The following is a 16,252-nucleotide window of genomic DNA, read 5'->3' as shown; positions in this document are numbered from 1 at the left end:
GATAAGATTAGAAGATGATTGTCTCACTCTGTAGTTAAATTTGTTGTCGACTATTTTTATTGTTGACTATTGTCGACAACGTCGACTAATCGTTGCAGCCCTAGCTTCAACATTCCAAGGCCTGGGAATTCCTTCAGTTGTCTTCATTAAGTCAGCGTTTGTCCATGCTCTGGCTGACAATTTACACCTTCACCTGGATTTGGGTTTGGCACTACAGGATTCTGTACCAAGCGAAAGTCTAGCTTATTTCAAGAGAGAATACACACCACACTCACCCAGCACAGAACTTTGGGATTTATTTGCTATTTTGGAGGAAACTTCCCATGTTTAATAATAACAATAATAACAATAACAATAACAATAATAATAATAATAATTGTTACGACCCACTTTGGGGGTATGAGAGGGTGCAACAAATAATGGAAGCAGTGGACAGCTGTTAAAGTTAAATAAACCAGTTTCCATTGTTATGAGTGAAAATGAAGCCTGAGCCTCCATTAATTTCTCGCTAGCTAGTGGTAATATGTCAGAATCAGGGTCTGATGACAAGACTTCTCCGCTAGGCTGTTCATCAGCTTCTGATGAAGCAACGTCCTCATTCAGAGGAATGTGAACAGGAACAGGTTCCTCTGCAAATAAACGCAACAAGGCTGTGTATGAAAGACTAGCCGCATGGCCTTGGCTTTAAGCTTATGCACAAATTACTGCACAAGCTGGATACAAACTGGATAACAAATGGGAATCTGGTGAAGCATCAACTACAGAAACATCTAATAATACACGACCACCAGATATATCATTCCCCATTAGCATATTAGCATAGTTATCCCCTTCAGAGGTAATTCTGGATATACGGCTACAGGAAAAATACCACTAATTAAATCTGTCCTAATGTGCACACGATGTACCGCTCTGGGCACATATGCCACCTCTATTCCTTTGTTCACTACATTATGCCCACATGAAGTAGCGTCGGAGAAAGACAGTGCGTCAGCCAAGATGTAGGACTGGGAACCTCTGCAGAGAGCCTGTCTCCAGACCAAACCTACACCTTGCGGCTGTGGTTTGAGGTGGTTCTTGCGTCACAAAACTTCACACTCAGCAATGAGATGACCGGGTTTGTGACAATAAAAGCACTCACGCACCTCAGGACTTCTCACAAATGAAAGTTCTTTCACAGGGTGAGTGCTTGTTACCTCAGCACATTTCTGAAAGTCGGAACAGTCAGAACGATTGAGGAACTTATCCTCAAAGACTGGCAGTGATATTTTGTGTGTCAGCACATATGCATCCACTAACAATGCAGCAGACGAAAGCGAAATCACCTTTTGCTCGCACTCTGGTTTGCATCTCTTAAACTCTTCCACTAACACCAGTTCTCTTAAAGATTCCAAATCACCAGCTTTTGACACCGCACACAACTTGTCAAAGAGAGTACCTTTCATTTCCATCTGTGCTCCACATAAGTTTGCCCTGCAGATTGTTTCTGCTGGCGAAATTTCTGGCAATAAGCTTCAGGTACGAGTTCGTAAGCTTGGAGAACTACGACTTTGACTGTGTCAAAGCATGGGCATCCGAACTGTTTGAGGAAAGTGGATCACATCGGGGCAGAGTGACGGGTTTCACCAACTTTTCAGCCCCCGGTCCCTCCTCAGTCACCTCCGGGCTGGGAGTGAATTCTGCTTCTGCAGACACCTCTAACACCCCACAAGCTTCCAACTGCTCCACCAGTAGAGCCTTAATCTGGCTCTTGATGGCCTGTTTCGGGACCAACAGGGAAAAGGCTGCATAAGATCAGTTTTGCGGCAACAGTCAAGAGCTACACTGAAAGGAGCCGCAAGAAACCGTTCCAAGTCAATGGACGTAGCCATCTCGATCAGAACAATAAAGCACACTGCTCCACACCAACCGTGCTAAATATACTACGAGAAAATAAGCTCCCGGACGAGCCCCCACTTTGTTACGACCCACTATAAGGGTATGAGAACCTCAAACTCAAAAAGCAGCCAAAACAGCTGTATGCTATCGAAGGCAAAACCAAAATGAAATTAGCAATTATTAAACTGACAAGACAAACAGTCAGGGTTAACCCTGCTGAAAACTCCGAGTAATCTATGTGCCAAAATGCCACCACTAAGCACAGTAAACATACACTCAAAAGCCACCACAATTCTGTCAAGCTGAGGGGGAAACCATCTGTTCTAAACAGCTTCTCCCTCCAGAATGAACACAACAGCTTTCCTTTATTTCCTGGTTACTGGCAGGCTGTGATGTGATTGGCTGGGTGATGAGCCAACCAGAGGGAAGGAGACCAGGATGCATCTGGTCTACCCACTTCGAACAGGCATCAGGGACTGGCATTTGCATGCATGACAAGCTTCAGGTGACTTGTTACGGCTTCCGTAACAACAGCAATAATAATAATAATATTAATAATAACAATAATTTATAACGCACTTTAAATTTTAGAAAACATTCTCAAAGTGCCGTTTCTATGTTGCATGGACACGCATGTGTCTTTTTAAAGAGACAGGCCACCTAAATAATTCACCACACACCTCACAGGGAATAGGTCTCTGACCTGTGTGGATTCTCATGTGTATGTCTAAGCTTGTCTTGTGACGAAATCTTTGTCCACATTCCTCACAGCTGAATAGATTGTCTCCAGTGTGGATTCTCATGTGTCGGTTTAAGATTGTCTTTTGATTAAATCTTTGTCCACATTCATCACAGCTGAATAGTTTGTCTCCTGTGTGGATTCTCATGTGTATGTCTAAGCTTGTCTTGCGAGTAAATCTTTGTCCACATTCATCACATCTGAATGGTTTGTCTCCTGTGTGGATTCTCATGTGTATGTCTAAGTTTGTCTTGCGAGTAAATCTTTGTCCACATTCATCACATCTTAATGGTTTGTCTCCTGTGTGGATTCTCATGTGTTGTTTTAAGCTTGACTTGTCACTAAATTTTTGTCCACATTCATCACAGCTGAATGGTTTGTCTCCTGTGTGGATTCTCATGTGTTGGCTTAAGTGTGTCTTGCGACTAAATTTTTGTCCACATTCATCACAGTTGAATGGTTTGTCTCCTGTGTGGATTTTCATGTGTCGTTTTAAGCTTGTCTTTTGAGTAAATCTTTGTCCACATTCATCACAGCTGAATGGTTTGTCTCCTGTGTGGATTCTCATGTGTTGGCTTAATTGTGTCTTTTCAGTAAATCTTTGTCCACAATCACCACAGCTGAATGGTTTGTCTCCTGTGTGGATTCTCATGTGTAGTTTTAAGCTTGACTTGTCACAAAATCTTTGTCAACATTCATCACAGCTGAATGGTTTGTCTCCTGTGTGGATTCCCATGTGTTGGTCTAAGTTTGTCTTTTGAGTAAATCTTTGTCCACATTCCTCACAGAAGAATGGTTTGTCTCCTGTGTGGATTCTCATGTGTATGTCTAAGCTTGTCTTGCGACGAAATCTTTGTCCACATTCCTCACAGAAGAATGGTTTGTCTCCTGTGTGGATTCTCATGTGTCTGTTTAAGCTTGTCTTGCGACTAAATCCTTGTCCACATTCATCACAGCTGAATGGTTTGTCTCCTGTGTGGATTCTCATGTGTTGGTTTAAGCTTGACTTGTCACTAAATCTTTGTCCACATTCATCACAGCTGAATGGTTTGTCTCCAGTGTGGATTCTCATGTGTCGGTCTAAGTTTGTCTTTTGAGTAAATCTTTGTCCACATTCCTCACAGTTGAATGGTTTGTCTCCTGTGTGGATTCTCATGTGTATGTCTAAGCTTGTCTTGCGACTAAATCTTTGTCCACATTCCTCACAGAAGAATGGTTTGTCTCCTGTGTGGATTCTCATGTGTACGTCTAAGTTTGTCTTGCGAGTAAATCTTTGTCCACATTCATCACATCTGAATGGTTTGTCTCCTGTGTGGATTCTCATGTGTTGGTCTAAGGTTGTCTTTTGAGTAAATCTTTGTCCACATTCATCACATCTGAATGGTTTGTCTCCTGTGTGGATTCTCATGTGTTGGTTTAAGCTTGACTTGTCACTAAATCTTTGTCCACATTCATCACAGCTGAATGGTTTGTCTCCTGTGTGGATTCTCGTGTGTTGGTCTAAGTTTGTCTTATGACTAAATCTTTGTCCACATTCATCACAGTTGAATGGTTTCTCTCCTGTGTGGATTCTCATGTGTTGGCTTAAGTGTGTCTTGCGACTAAATCTTTGTCCACATTCATCACAGTTGAATGGTTTTTCTCCTGTGTGGATTTTCATGTGTCGTTTTAAGTGTGTCTTTTGAGTAAATCTTTGTCCACATTCATCACAGCTGAATGGTTTGTCTCCTGTGTGAATTCTCATGTGTAGCCCAAGTTTTCTTTTATGACCACAGATGTGACCACAAACATCACATTTAACGGCTTTTGTCTCTGTGTGAACTCTTCTACGCAATTTTATATTTTGTGTTACTTTCAAACATTTCTTATGGTTCAAACAACTCAAAGGATTCTCTGTTAAATGTCTCTGGAGAGATTGTTGGTCGTCAAACTCTTCACCACATACAGAGCAGCTGAGGGAGTTATTGGCAGTGTTACACTCTACATCAAGGTTTACACCTGACCCACGTGTCCTGTCGTCATTCCAACTTTTTTCACTCTTTTCACATCCTGATTGGGCCACAGTTCCTCTTCTATGCAGAGGGGCTCTGGATCCAGCTTGTCCCGACTCCATTTCCAGGGAACCCCCTCTTCAATCACCAACAGCTGCTGCAGGTAACACTGAAATAAAAAAGAAAGATAAAACTGGATTTGAAGGAGCCTGATAGGTTCTTGATTGTTGATAGGTTCTCAATGTAGTGAGTCTCCAGCACCCATAGCTGGTGATTTGAATAGGTCCCTGAGAAATTCAGTGGCTCGCCAATGTAAAAAAAAAAAATCTCTTTTAATTTGTTAATTCTTCTACTTCTTAAATTGTAGTGTTAAACTTCTTTGATGGGTGTATGGTATGACATGGTTATAATTAACAGTCTCTCTGTGTTGCACTTCGGTCCATATCAAGTGTTAGGATAAGTAATAAAATAAGGAATAAAATAAATAACAATAAAACAGACTCTTATATAGTGTTTACTATCCAGAGCAATATATGCAAATATACATGCATTATTGTCTAAAAACTATAAATAAAGTTTATAATACTTAATTTCACATGTCCAGGTCTGTGGCCTGTGGTTGTAGTAATTTACATTCTGCTGCTCGGTTGCTTCTCTGCAATCGGGTGTGGATGCGGCAGTGACCTCCCTCCTCTTCCACCTCCCTGATTGGTCGCCTCCAGTCCAGCTTACTCTTCGGTGGGACCAATCTCTGAAACCCCTGCTCTTCTGTTAGTGGACAACTACAGTCCCGCACTTCCTCTCTTCCAGCCAACCAGAAGGACTCCAGGCCTTTAAGGAGGAGGAAGTGCCAGCATACAGGGCAGCTGTGTACCATTAGGCCCAATTGAGGATACATTAAGTTAATTGGTTTTCTTTTTACCTTTACCGGTCTTGATATACCGACTACTGGACACCTTTTGTTGTTTTTTTCTTTTTTGAACAGGGTTTTGTAATAAATTTATTGTATATATCTTTAAGTTTGGTCCGGTTTGTTTTTGCTATTGAACCCAATTCCCCTGGATTTAAGACGAGGTCCTAACAAAAGTGGGGGCTCATCCGGGAGCTTTTTTTTTTTTTTTTATTATTGGAGGATACGGTGTGAGCATATAATTTCAATTTGTTTAGTAGTAGTGATATCTGCATTGTTGCCTGTGGTGGCTGGTCTGCCCGAGGAGGTGGGACCTAGCAAGACTGAGCGTGATTGTCAGTTGGACTCAGCTTGTGTCGAGGAAGCATCTTCTGTGGGGGATGGCAGGATGACTCCCCCTGTCACTCTTCATTAGTATGATCTGCTCCTCTGAGAATGGCTCAGGTTCCTCCCAGCTAGATGCCCGGTTGAGGATGAAATTGACAAGACTGCAGTTGGAGCATCAGCGCAGTTTGCAGCTCGAGATCCGTCACATGGAAATCGAGACTGATAAGCAGGTGCGCATGCGTTGTATGGACCTGGAAGTTCAAACCCGGTCCACTTTACCGGCGACTGATGGCTCTAGCGGGTCATCAGATGCCTCGGTCCCCTCTAGTCCCTTTGATATCACTTAATTTATTCCTTTTGTTTCAGTATTGAGGGATGGAGACTGCAATTTAGCAGCATTTGAATGAATGGCGCTAATTTTGAAGTGGCCAAAGGACTAGTGGGCCCTTCTTGTGCAATGCAGATTAAAAGGGAAGGCTCAAGAGGTCGTAGCAGTGCTCCCTTTTCTTGACAGCCAGTGCTACGACACTGTGAAGACTGCAGTACTCAAAGCTTATGAATTAGTACCGGAAGCCTACCAACAGAAATTTAGAACGTATCAAAAGACCTAATCCCAGACTTACGTTGAATTTGCACAGGAAAAAGGCAGTCTCTTTGACCGGTGGTGCTCTTCAGGTGGTGTGAGCACTTTTGATTCTCTGAGAGAACTAATCCTCTTAGAGGAATTTAAGAAACAGCTACCCGAGAGTGTGGTAGTTTATTTAAATGAGCAGCGTGTGGCTACTTTGTCGGCTGCTGCTGTAATTGCTGACAAATATGTGCTGAGTCGAAAAAACGGTATATAAGCCAGTTGTGAAAAACACTGCTGTTGAAAATATGAAATCAACCAAACCTCGCGTTCAAGAACGCACTTGTTATTATTGCCACAAAGTGCGGCACTTAATAGGAAACTGTCTGAAACTTAAAAATAAGCAGAAAGGTCAATCCTCACCTCCTAAAGAAAAAGGAGTGGGATTTGTGACTGGTAAAAGCAAGGGAAGCAAAGCTGACAACTCTGGACTCATGTTTTGCACCATTTATTATGGATGGCTTTGTAACTCTGCCTGAGGATTCATCAGAACCTGTGAAAATGAAAATGTTAAGGGATACCAAGGCGCTCATTCGAGCAGATGCGCTGCCCTTCACCGAAAGCTCAGACAAATGCAGGGTACAGTGTAATCTTGCGTGGAGTAGAATTGGGATGACCCCCGACCTGTACATTTAGTACATCTAAAGACAGACTTGGCGACCGGTGTACTTCCTATGGCTGTCTGTAATGAGTTGCCTGTTGCTAACGTCTGTATTCTTTTGGGAATGACATCACCGGAGGCAAAGTAACTCCTGCTCTGGAAGTGCTGGATGCCCCTAAGGTCAGTAAACAGACATGTATGATAACACGCTCTCAGGCACTTTGACATAAGTTGAAAGATGATGATTGATTTGACTGACAGTTTTCTTTCAACATCTCTTTCAGATAATGTGAAGCTGGTGGGAGAAACAGAGGAAACGGCAACAGCCTCTGACGTAAAAGTTCAGGAGGCTCAGCCGTCCCGTTAGCTCCCCCTTCCCTATTTTACGTGCACGCTTGGGTGACGCACAGAGGGACCCTATGTTACACAAGTGCTTCAAAGAGGTGGTAAGTGCTGACAAGTTAGCAACAGTTAGCAGTGGTTTTTACATGAAAGACAAAGTAATATTGCAACGTTGGTGTCCGGTTGTTATGTGAGGACTGGAATGTAGAAGAACAGATTGTTATACCGGCGCCGTTTCGACAGCAAGTACCGCACCTGGCGCACGATGATCACTGGTCAGGACAGATGGGAGTGAATAAAATGTGTTGAGGCATTTCTTCTGGCCTGGTTTGAAGAAAGACATCATTCACCATGTTAGTAGCTGTCATGTGTGCCAGATAACTGGGAAGCCTCATCAGAAGATTCCATGTGCCCCATTGCACCTGATCCCAGTTGTGAGTGAACCATTTGAAAAAGTTATCGATTGTGTAGGTCCGTTGCCGTGTACACAATCAGGAAATAATTTTTTGTTAACATTAATTTACTCCGCAACTCTGTATCCAGAAGTGATTCCCTTACGCCGGATCACCGCTAGAGCGGTTACCAAGGCTTTGATCAAATTCTTTTCTATGTTTGGACTGCCGCGACTTCTGATTGGGAAATCAAGATGGCGCCTGTGTGTGTGGCCTGCTCTCTGACTCCGCGAAACTTGTTTTTATTAATAGTAGTTTTGTCTATCATATTCGCAAAAGCTAACTCTCTACAAGTGTATGATCACCAAACTCTTTTAAACCTGCGGCCAGCATTCAAAATCTTGGCCTATGTGAGTCAACGTGGACAAGAAACCTTCTGCACCCCCTTTCCTCTCAGGTGTTCCAGCCTACCTGTGCCAGTTGCCCGCTCCACCTTTACGTAGAGCCCGCAGACATCGGGGGAAACGACGTCTGGTAAAGTTGAAGGCCAGCCTGACAGGTCCTCTGGGCCGGTTCTCTAGAGCAGGGGTCTCCAACTCCGGTCCTCGTGAGCTACTGTCCTGCAGGTTTTGGGTTCTACCCTGATGCAACACACCTGACTCAAATCACTAGGTCATTAACAGGCTTGTGCAGAGGTGTGTTGTAGTAGGAGACATCAGAAACCAGCAGGACAGTAGCTCACGAGGACCGGAGTTGGAGACCCCTGCTCTAGAGGAAGTGGATTTGAGTGCAGCCGTTTCATCTCCCAGCGTTTCCTGACTCCGATCAACTCCTGTTTGGTTCCTTTGGCTGGCTCGGACTCGGGACAACAGACTCGTCGCCTCTCCTTTCCTTACTTCAGTGGACACGGGGCAAATCTTGCCAACCTGAGACCATTTGATCGGTCCTTGCAGGCAGGTAATGTGTGGGTTCCACCCCCTGCCAGGATGGTCTTCGTGAATCCCAGATCCCTGGTCTTGAGTTTCGACCCTGGAACAGCTAAAAGGGACCTGCCTGAGGATCTAAGGCTGCGGGGAGGCTCGTAGGGTGTCAGTAAATCTGTAATGTAGCCAGGTGCCAGGACTAAACGAGCTTTAAAAGTAATCAGTAAAACTTTAAAATCAATTCTAAAACGTACAGGGAGCTAGTGCAGCGAGGCTAAAATAGGGGTAATATGTTGTGTGTATATATATACACACACACACACACACACACACACACAGTGCATCCGGAAAGTATTCACAGCGCTTCACTTTTTCCACATTTTATTATGTTACAGCTTCATTCCAAATTATATTAAATTAAGTTCTTACCTCAAAATTCTACACACAATACCTCATTATGACAAGGTGAAAAAAGTTTTTTTTGAGATGTTTTGAATTTATTAAAAATGGAAAACGAAGAAATCACAATTACATAAGTATTCACAGCCTTTGCTTAATACTTTGTTGATCCACCTTTGGCAACAATTACAGCCTCAAGTCTTTTTGGATATGATGCTACAAGCTTAGCACACCTATCTTTAGGCAGTTTGGCCCATTCTTCTTTGCAGTACTTCTCAAGCTCCTTCAGGTTGGATGGGAGACGTCTATGCACAGCCATTTTCAGATCTCTCCAGAGATGTTCAATCGGATTCACGTCTGGACTCTGGCTGGGCCACTCCAGGACATCCACAGAGTGGTTCTGAAGCCACTCCTTTGAGATCTTGGCTGTGTGCTTTTAGTCACTGTCCTGCTGAAAAATAAACCGTCGCCCCAGTCTGAGATCTCGAGCGCTCTGGAACAGGTTTTCATCCAGGATGTCTCTGTATATTTCTGCAGTCATCTTTCCTTCTATCCTGCCAGTTCCTGCTGCTGAAAAACATCCCCATAGCACGATGCTGCCACCACCATGCTTCACTGTAGGGATGGTATTGGCCTGGTGATGAGCGGTGCCTGGTTTCCTCCAAACATGACGCCTGGCATTCACACCAAAGAGTTCAAGCTTTGTCTCATCAGACCAGAGAATTTTGTTTCTCATGGTCTGAGAGTCATTCAGGTGCCTTTTGGCAAACTCAAGACGGGCTGCCATGTGCCTTTTACTAAGGAGTGGCTTTCGTCTTGCCACTCTACCATACAGTCCTGATTGGTGGATTGCTGCAGAGATGGTGGTCCTTCTGGAAGGTTCTCCTCTCTCCACAGAGGAACGCTGGAGCTCTGCCAGAGTGACCATCGGGTTCTTGGTCACCTCCCTGCCTAAGGCCCTTCTCCCCAGACTGCTCAGTGTAGACGGCTGGCCAGCTCTAGGAAGAGTCCTGGTGGTTCCAAACGTCTTCCATTTACGAATGATGGAGGCCACTGTGCTCATTGGGACCTTCAAAGCAGCAGAAATCTTTTTGTATCCTTCCCCAGATTTGTGCCTCAAGACAATCCTGTCTCGGAGGTCTACAAACAATTCCTTCGACTTCATGCTTGGTGTTTGTGCTCTGACATGCATGGTCAACTGTGGGACCTTATATAGACAGGTGTGTGCCTTTCCAAATCATGTCCAATCAACTGAATTTACCACAGGTGGACTCCAATTAAGCTGTAGAAACATCTCAAGACTTATCAGTGGGAACAGGATGCACCTGAGCTCAATTTTGAGCTCCATGACAAAGGTTGTGAATACTTATGTAAATGTGATTTCTTTGTTTTCCATTTTTAATAAATTCAAAACATCTCAAAAAAAATTTTTTTCACCTTGTCATAATGAGGTATTGTGTGTAGAATTTTTAGGTTAAAGCTTAATTTAATATAATTTGGAATGAAGCTGTGACATAATAAAATGTGGAAAAAGTGAAGCGCTGTGAATACTTTCCGGATGCACTGTACATATACACACATATATACACACATACACACAGTGTGGGGAATTTATAAGAAGTAAAATAGTTTAGGATGAAACAGAAAGTCTGCACTTTGCGTCTCTGTGTACATGTGACTGTGATGTGCATGAAAACAGGAAACCTGTATCAGACGGGGTGGACGCAAGGATGGGACCTGCCAATCACAGTTGACTAAGTTGGAGATGGCATCCAATCACTATCTAGCTTAGGAGAGGCCAAAAACTGGGTCCAGGAGCTTAGCGGGAGTTCTGTCTGGGTTCCAAACAGTAGAACTCCTTTTTCTCTGTAACCAGTGAAAAGAAAAACTTATATCAATTGTAATTAATACATTTTGTAATCTTGAGAGAATTTTCCTGTCATCTGTGATCTGGATAAAAGAACACGTCTAGAAGAAAACCTCAGGTAAAAGTATATGGTGGGTAAATACCTGTTCTCTATTACTTGTGCATTTTTAGGGTTTTCTTTAACACTAGGCCACTCCAGGACCATGAATTCTTCTTACGAAGCCACTCCTTCGTTGCCCGGGTGGTGTGTTTGGGATCATTGTCATGCTGGAAGACCCAGCCACGTTTCATCTTCAATGCCCTTGCTGATGGAAGGAGGTTTTCACTCAAAATCTCACTATACATGGCCCATTCATTCTTTCCTTTACACGGATCAGTCTTCCTGGTCCCTTTGCAGAAAAACAGCCCCAAAGCATGATGTTTCCATCCCCATGCTTCACAGTAGGTTTGGTGTTCTTTGGATACAACTCGGCATTCCTTCTCCTCCAAACATGACAGGTTGAGTTTTTACTGGAAAGTTCCAATTATGTTTCATCTGACCATATGACATTCTCCCAATCCTCTTCTGGATCATCCAGATGCTCTCTAGCAAACTTCAGACGGGCCTGGACATGTAGTGGCTTAAGCAGGGGGACACATCTGGCCCTGCAGGATTTGAGTCCCTGGCAGCGTAGTGTGTTACTGAAGGTAGCCTTTGGTCCCAGCTCTCTGCAGGTTATTCACTGGGCTGGGCGATTAATCGAATTTTAATCGCAATTACTATCTGGGTTTTCAACAATCATAAAAATGAAAGGATTTTTGTCCTTCGCAGTTTCCTCTTGTGCCGTTTTCAGTTGTAAATGGAGCGCAGCTGGCATTGCAGGGCTCTGCTGCAGACTCCTCCCACAGCCCCGTGCTTTATTCAGCGTGAGTTGCAAACACCTCGCCAGTTATGGGCTGGACACACGGGAGGCGATGTCGCTACTTTTCTATTGAACTTGCGCGATGAGGCAGAAATCGCTGCCCTCCTCCAGCCAAGCGACGGGCGACATTCGTGCATGTAAAATGTTGCGCTCGATCACGCAGACGTGAACACGGGGGCTTGCGACGCGACAAGAAAATAGAAAAATGTTCAATTTTTGTGAGTCACGACTAAATAATCCAGAGACACAGAGAGATAAACCTTATAAACAAACAGACCTTTTTCTCAGTTAACACAGTGAACCTGGGATTTAATAAACTCATCAACACGTTGGACAAACGGCATAGCGGAGGGTCTCACTGCCCTGGATATGTGTGGTGAAGGACGTGGCTACAATCCAATGTTTCGCCACCGCTACGAACTGTGGTCAAGCCGCACATAGTGCCGTATATATTAATGTCAAGCTACGTTTTATTGACGGGGATTTCAACGTGAAAACGAAATGTCTTCAGATAGGGCTGCTCGATTGTGGGAAAAATGATAATCACGATTATTTTGATTGAAATTGAGATCTCAATTATTTAACATGATTAGAGATATAGAAATGACAACAAGGACAAACTGGATAGCACAGTAGACGAAACCAGTTATTACAGATCAGTTCCTGTCTACCTGATGTTAAAATAACACAAAACTGTAGACTACGTAACACAACTGTAATTAAAAAGCCAGATTTTTATGAAAAGGACAGAAACATTATGTTTAAATTCTTGGTTTTTGCAATAAACCAGAGACCTGTTACCATTGTCTCTTTGCAACTTCTGTACATTCTGCTCTGACACCACCGAAGTTTATTAAAATGCTATTTTACCATGATATATTGACTTTACAATAGCAAGAAATTAGAGTCGTTCAGCAACTGTCAACTATTATGTATTTAACCAAGAAATACCAAGATACAGAACAAAAATAAACTAAACTTTATTTATCCCTCAGTAAAAGAAATAAATAATATTGAAGTCATCCTCTTGTATGAGTGGTTGTAAATTATGGTAAATACTATGAAATATTAAACACTGATTTATACTTTAACTTAGAAAATACATGTAGGAGGTTGCAGGTAAGGCATAAATAAACTTGAATGGTGTTGAATTTGACATAATTCTGTCGTGTATATATGCCATCAACAGCTTTGAGTAGTTGTTACCAAGTATTCTCATTAACCTGTTATTAATCTACTGCAGTCACATGAAAGATGTGTTTTAACATCCATGTTACACATTTAGACCATTTTCACTCATTTGGGTCTTGTATGATATAAAATGGATGTGAATCCCCAGGAAAATCTAACTGGTTTGTCTTTGCATTCATTAGATGAACCTTTCTTGCATGATGCCAAGTTACAGCATGATGTCCATTAGAAGGATGCAGCTCTATGAAGTCTGGATCGTATTAACTGATAATATTACTGCTTTTTACTTACCTTTCAATCTTTAGAGAACCAGTAAAACTGAATTGCTGTTTAAGGAGAAGGAAAAAATAGCTAAGGTTACAGCGATTTTTCCGTTATAAAATGTTAGAGCTGACAAGAAAACCGTTGGTCCATAAACTGATTTTACGACACAAACTCCAGGTTTTCCGGCACAAACGTTTTTAAATTTATACAACAAACTTTTTTGGATATTGGATTAAAACAAGGAAGAAGCTGGATGATGAAATTGTCGATGACTATCATCAAAACACAATGCCACCTTCTAAAAACACACTACAACCTTCTTCTCTGTAAAATGAATTATTCCCCAGTTTTCTGGGTAATAAAATGCTGCACATCGGACGAATTGTAAACAACCATTTTCGTGGGGCTGCGTGAACGGTCTAGCTTTTGAAATATTATTTAGCCTTTAGAAACTAAAGCAGCACAAACGATTTTTTTCTGGACAAACCAGCACTAACGCAGCACAAACGATCGAGACCATTTTCACTGTTTTGCGTGGGGTGGGGGGGCAGCTTCACGCAGGTCTGGACAACTGATCTCTACACGAGACCAACTTAACATCACTAAGCACCAAACATCACAACCACACAGTTCACAGGAATATTACCACTCGCCGATGAAACCAAACACGTAACATACACCAAGGTGTGTTAATTCTCACCTTCCTTCCCGACGAGGGTCCCTCGATAACGAGTCTTTGTCCGGTCCCTCTTCCACGCCGTCGTTTCTCCCCAGCGAGCTGAACCTCCGCAGAGGACAGAAACGTACAATCGTAAGAATCCAACATACGTCGAAGTCTCCAACTATAGTTTAAAGTTTTTATCAGTTAAGATTGCAGAAATACCTTGAAAAGAAGTTAAACTGATCCTCCAGGAGTGATGTGGCTTGCGTGGCCAAGACGTTGCAGCGTGCAGAGTAAACCCGGAAGTTAGATTTTTTTTTTGCCTCTAGAGCATGGATGTATTATAGAACTGGATAACGGACTGAAAATGGCGGCCCATTCATTTCTATGGAAGTTGCTCACCCAGCGCATACGCCGAAAAAGTTCTCAGGCTTCCGGGTTACTTCCGCATATTGGGCCCATAGAGCATGCGCAGTAGTGTCACCTCCCATCATGCTTCACGTCACTGTGAACGAGCAATGCGCAGCCCAGTGACCTGATCCAGCGACGCGCGGTCACGACATTAATCTGCAATATGAGAGCTGTACTTAAACTCAGATGATGATTTTCTACGGCACACGATCGGACCTCGATGTAAAGTAATGATATAATATACGTGGAAAAAGTTGTGTAGTAATTGTTAAAATGATGGTTTGTTTTAATCTGATGAATTTCTATATGGGATTCGTAATAGCCCAATATAAGTCAGTCTATATTGTATATTTGTATAATCCTGTGTCAAATTTTCACGATGACTTACAATTCCTACCTTTATTCATGAATAATTTCAGGCACGTCTTTTGTAATAAATGTTAGAAGTCCTTGTTAATGCATTATTTCATTGTGCTACCCATGCATATTCTCTTTATTTTTCTGCTATTCCCTGGATGACACCAAGATTATCAATTGCGTCTCTTAAAATGTTCCTTTCTTGTGTTTTGCCGGATTCCACTTTGTTAAATGCTGCAGTTTTTTAATTGACAAAGAAAAAAAAACTTTGTTTAAACTGAGGACTATGTTAAGGAAAACTAGGCCACTTGGGTTATCACCATTCTATATTTATTATGTAGTTATGTATTTTATGTATCGTGATTTCCGTTAGGGATTGAAAATGGTTTTGTAGGCTATTTTACCTAACTTGGCGACATTGTGTCGCTGTCATGAAATGGCTCAACACTCCCAAAATATTTAACTGTATATGTATAACAAAATATCACTGACAGCGATGCGTCAAGACTGTTATTCATATTTTATTTGAACTAACGAAAATAGAATAGCAGCTCATAAGACAAAATATTTTAATTAAAAAAAATTCTATTGCCCTCTGGGTGAACAGTGTGATTAAACTACTTAACAAAAAGTGAACTAATGTGAACCAAAATATAAGAAATTAACAAATAAAAAAAAAAGCCACCCTCACTTTCCCCGATCTATTCATGGGCTGAATCTCTCTTTACATAAAATAAACCAGTAAAACGCACTATCAGGTGGTTTAAACAACAACAACAAATAGCATAAAAATAAGAACGAAAATAAATTCTAAATAAAAACAATTTACCGCACCTGATAGTGGGCTTTTAACTAAGACAGGCTATTTTTATGTTTTGTTTGTCTGTGGGCTGCAAAGGCATTGGTAGTACATGAAACATGACTATCTGGTACTGCCATTCATTAAAGTTTTTTTTTCACCATACTCCACAGCTGGATGCAACATCATGGATGATTGGACCAGTTCATTCTTTCTCCTGGAGTGATGTCCCCTCTCCCTCCAATCTCTGTTGAGAGAAACAACTTACTTATTCAAAATGGAACATGACAAATGTGTTGGTATTGATAACTTTTTATACTTTGATTTGTTCATGTAAAGCTTCTCGTATTAACTCATATTTAAAGTTTTATCAAGGAACTCCAGTAAAAAACATTTTTAGTCTAATTATGTTATCTGTACATATAATTGACAAAACCCCACCTAATAAATACACACACAATTATTCCACATAAAGATTCGATATCCAACGATCTACCAACTAGAGCTCTTATCTATGTGATGTGATACACCATGTGGATTCAAGGACACCAATATAATCTAGGTTCATATTTTTTTTGTTTTCATTTACTTTCAGCAACACTACGCAAGTAAACTAGTCATCATTCGATTTTATATTATTAAATACAGAGTAGTTCACCGTAAATGCAGT

General features: G+C 41.9%; 1 protein-coding gene across 4 annotated transcripts; it reads right to left on the bottom strand.

Annotated features, from left to right (window-relative positions):
• Nucleotides 1-807: 807 nt before the first annotated feature.
• LOC121640436 (gastrula zinc finger protein XlCGF26.1-like) lies at nt 808-14,330 on the bottom strand. 4 transcript variants are annotated; one of them, XM_041986185.1, is made up of 4 exons: nt 14,238-14,330; nt 14,055-14,138; nt 3,354-4,777; nt 808-3,185 (listed from the first exon to the last, which is right to left on the bottom strand). In XM_041986185.1, the coding sequence occupies exons 3-4, from the start codon at nt 4,728-4,730 to the stop codon at nt 2,493-2,495; spliced, it is 2,070 nt and encodes a 689-aa protein (XP_041842119.1). In that variant the 5' UTR covers nt 4,731-4,777; nt 14,055-14,138; nt 14,238-14,330; the 3' UTR covers nt 808-2,492. The 4 variants fall into 4 exon arrangements, with proteins under 4 accessions (XP_041842119.1, XP_041842120.1, XP_041842121.1 ...); XM_041986186.1 differs by having other exon boundaries at nt 14,055-14,132; nt 14,238-14,327; XM_041986187.1 differs by lacking the exons at nt 14,055-14,138; nt 14,238-14,330 and adding an exon at nt 8,280-8,321.
• Nucleotides 14,331-16,252: the final 1,922 nt, after the last annotated feature.

This window comes from Melanotaenia boesemani, chromosome 5, assembly GCF_017639745.1.
Source record: "Melanotaenia boesemani isolate fMelBoe1 chromosome 5, fMelBoe1.pri, whole genome shotgun sequence".
In the NCBI taxonomy this organism is placed as follows: Eukaryota; Metazoa; Chordata; class Actinopteri; order Atheriniformes; family Melanotaeniidae; genus Melanotaenia; species Melanotaenia boesemani.
This window is presented reverse-complemented; position numbering and strand designations above follow the sequence as displayed.

Bases quoted from the DNA above. Each gene is read 5' to 3' on its own strand.
- LOC121640436 (XM_041986185.1), bottom strand. From the start codon at position 4,730: ATGGAGTCGGGACAAGCTGGATCCAGAGCCCCTCTGCATAGAAGAGGA. The intron at 3,186-3,353 runs ATGGGAATCCAC...TTAAGCCAACAC, and splicing joins AGACAAACTTAGACCAACAC to ATGAGAATCCACACAGGAGA.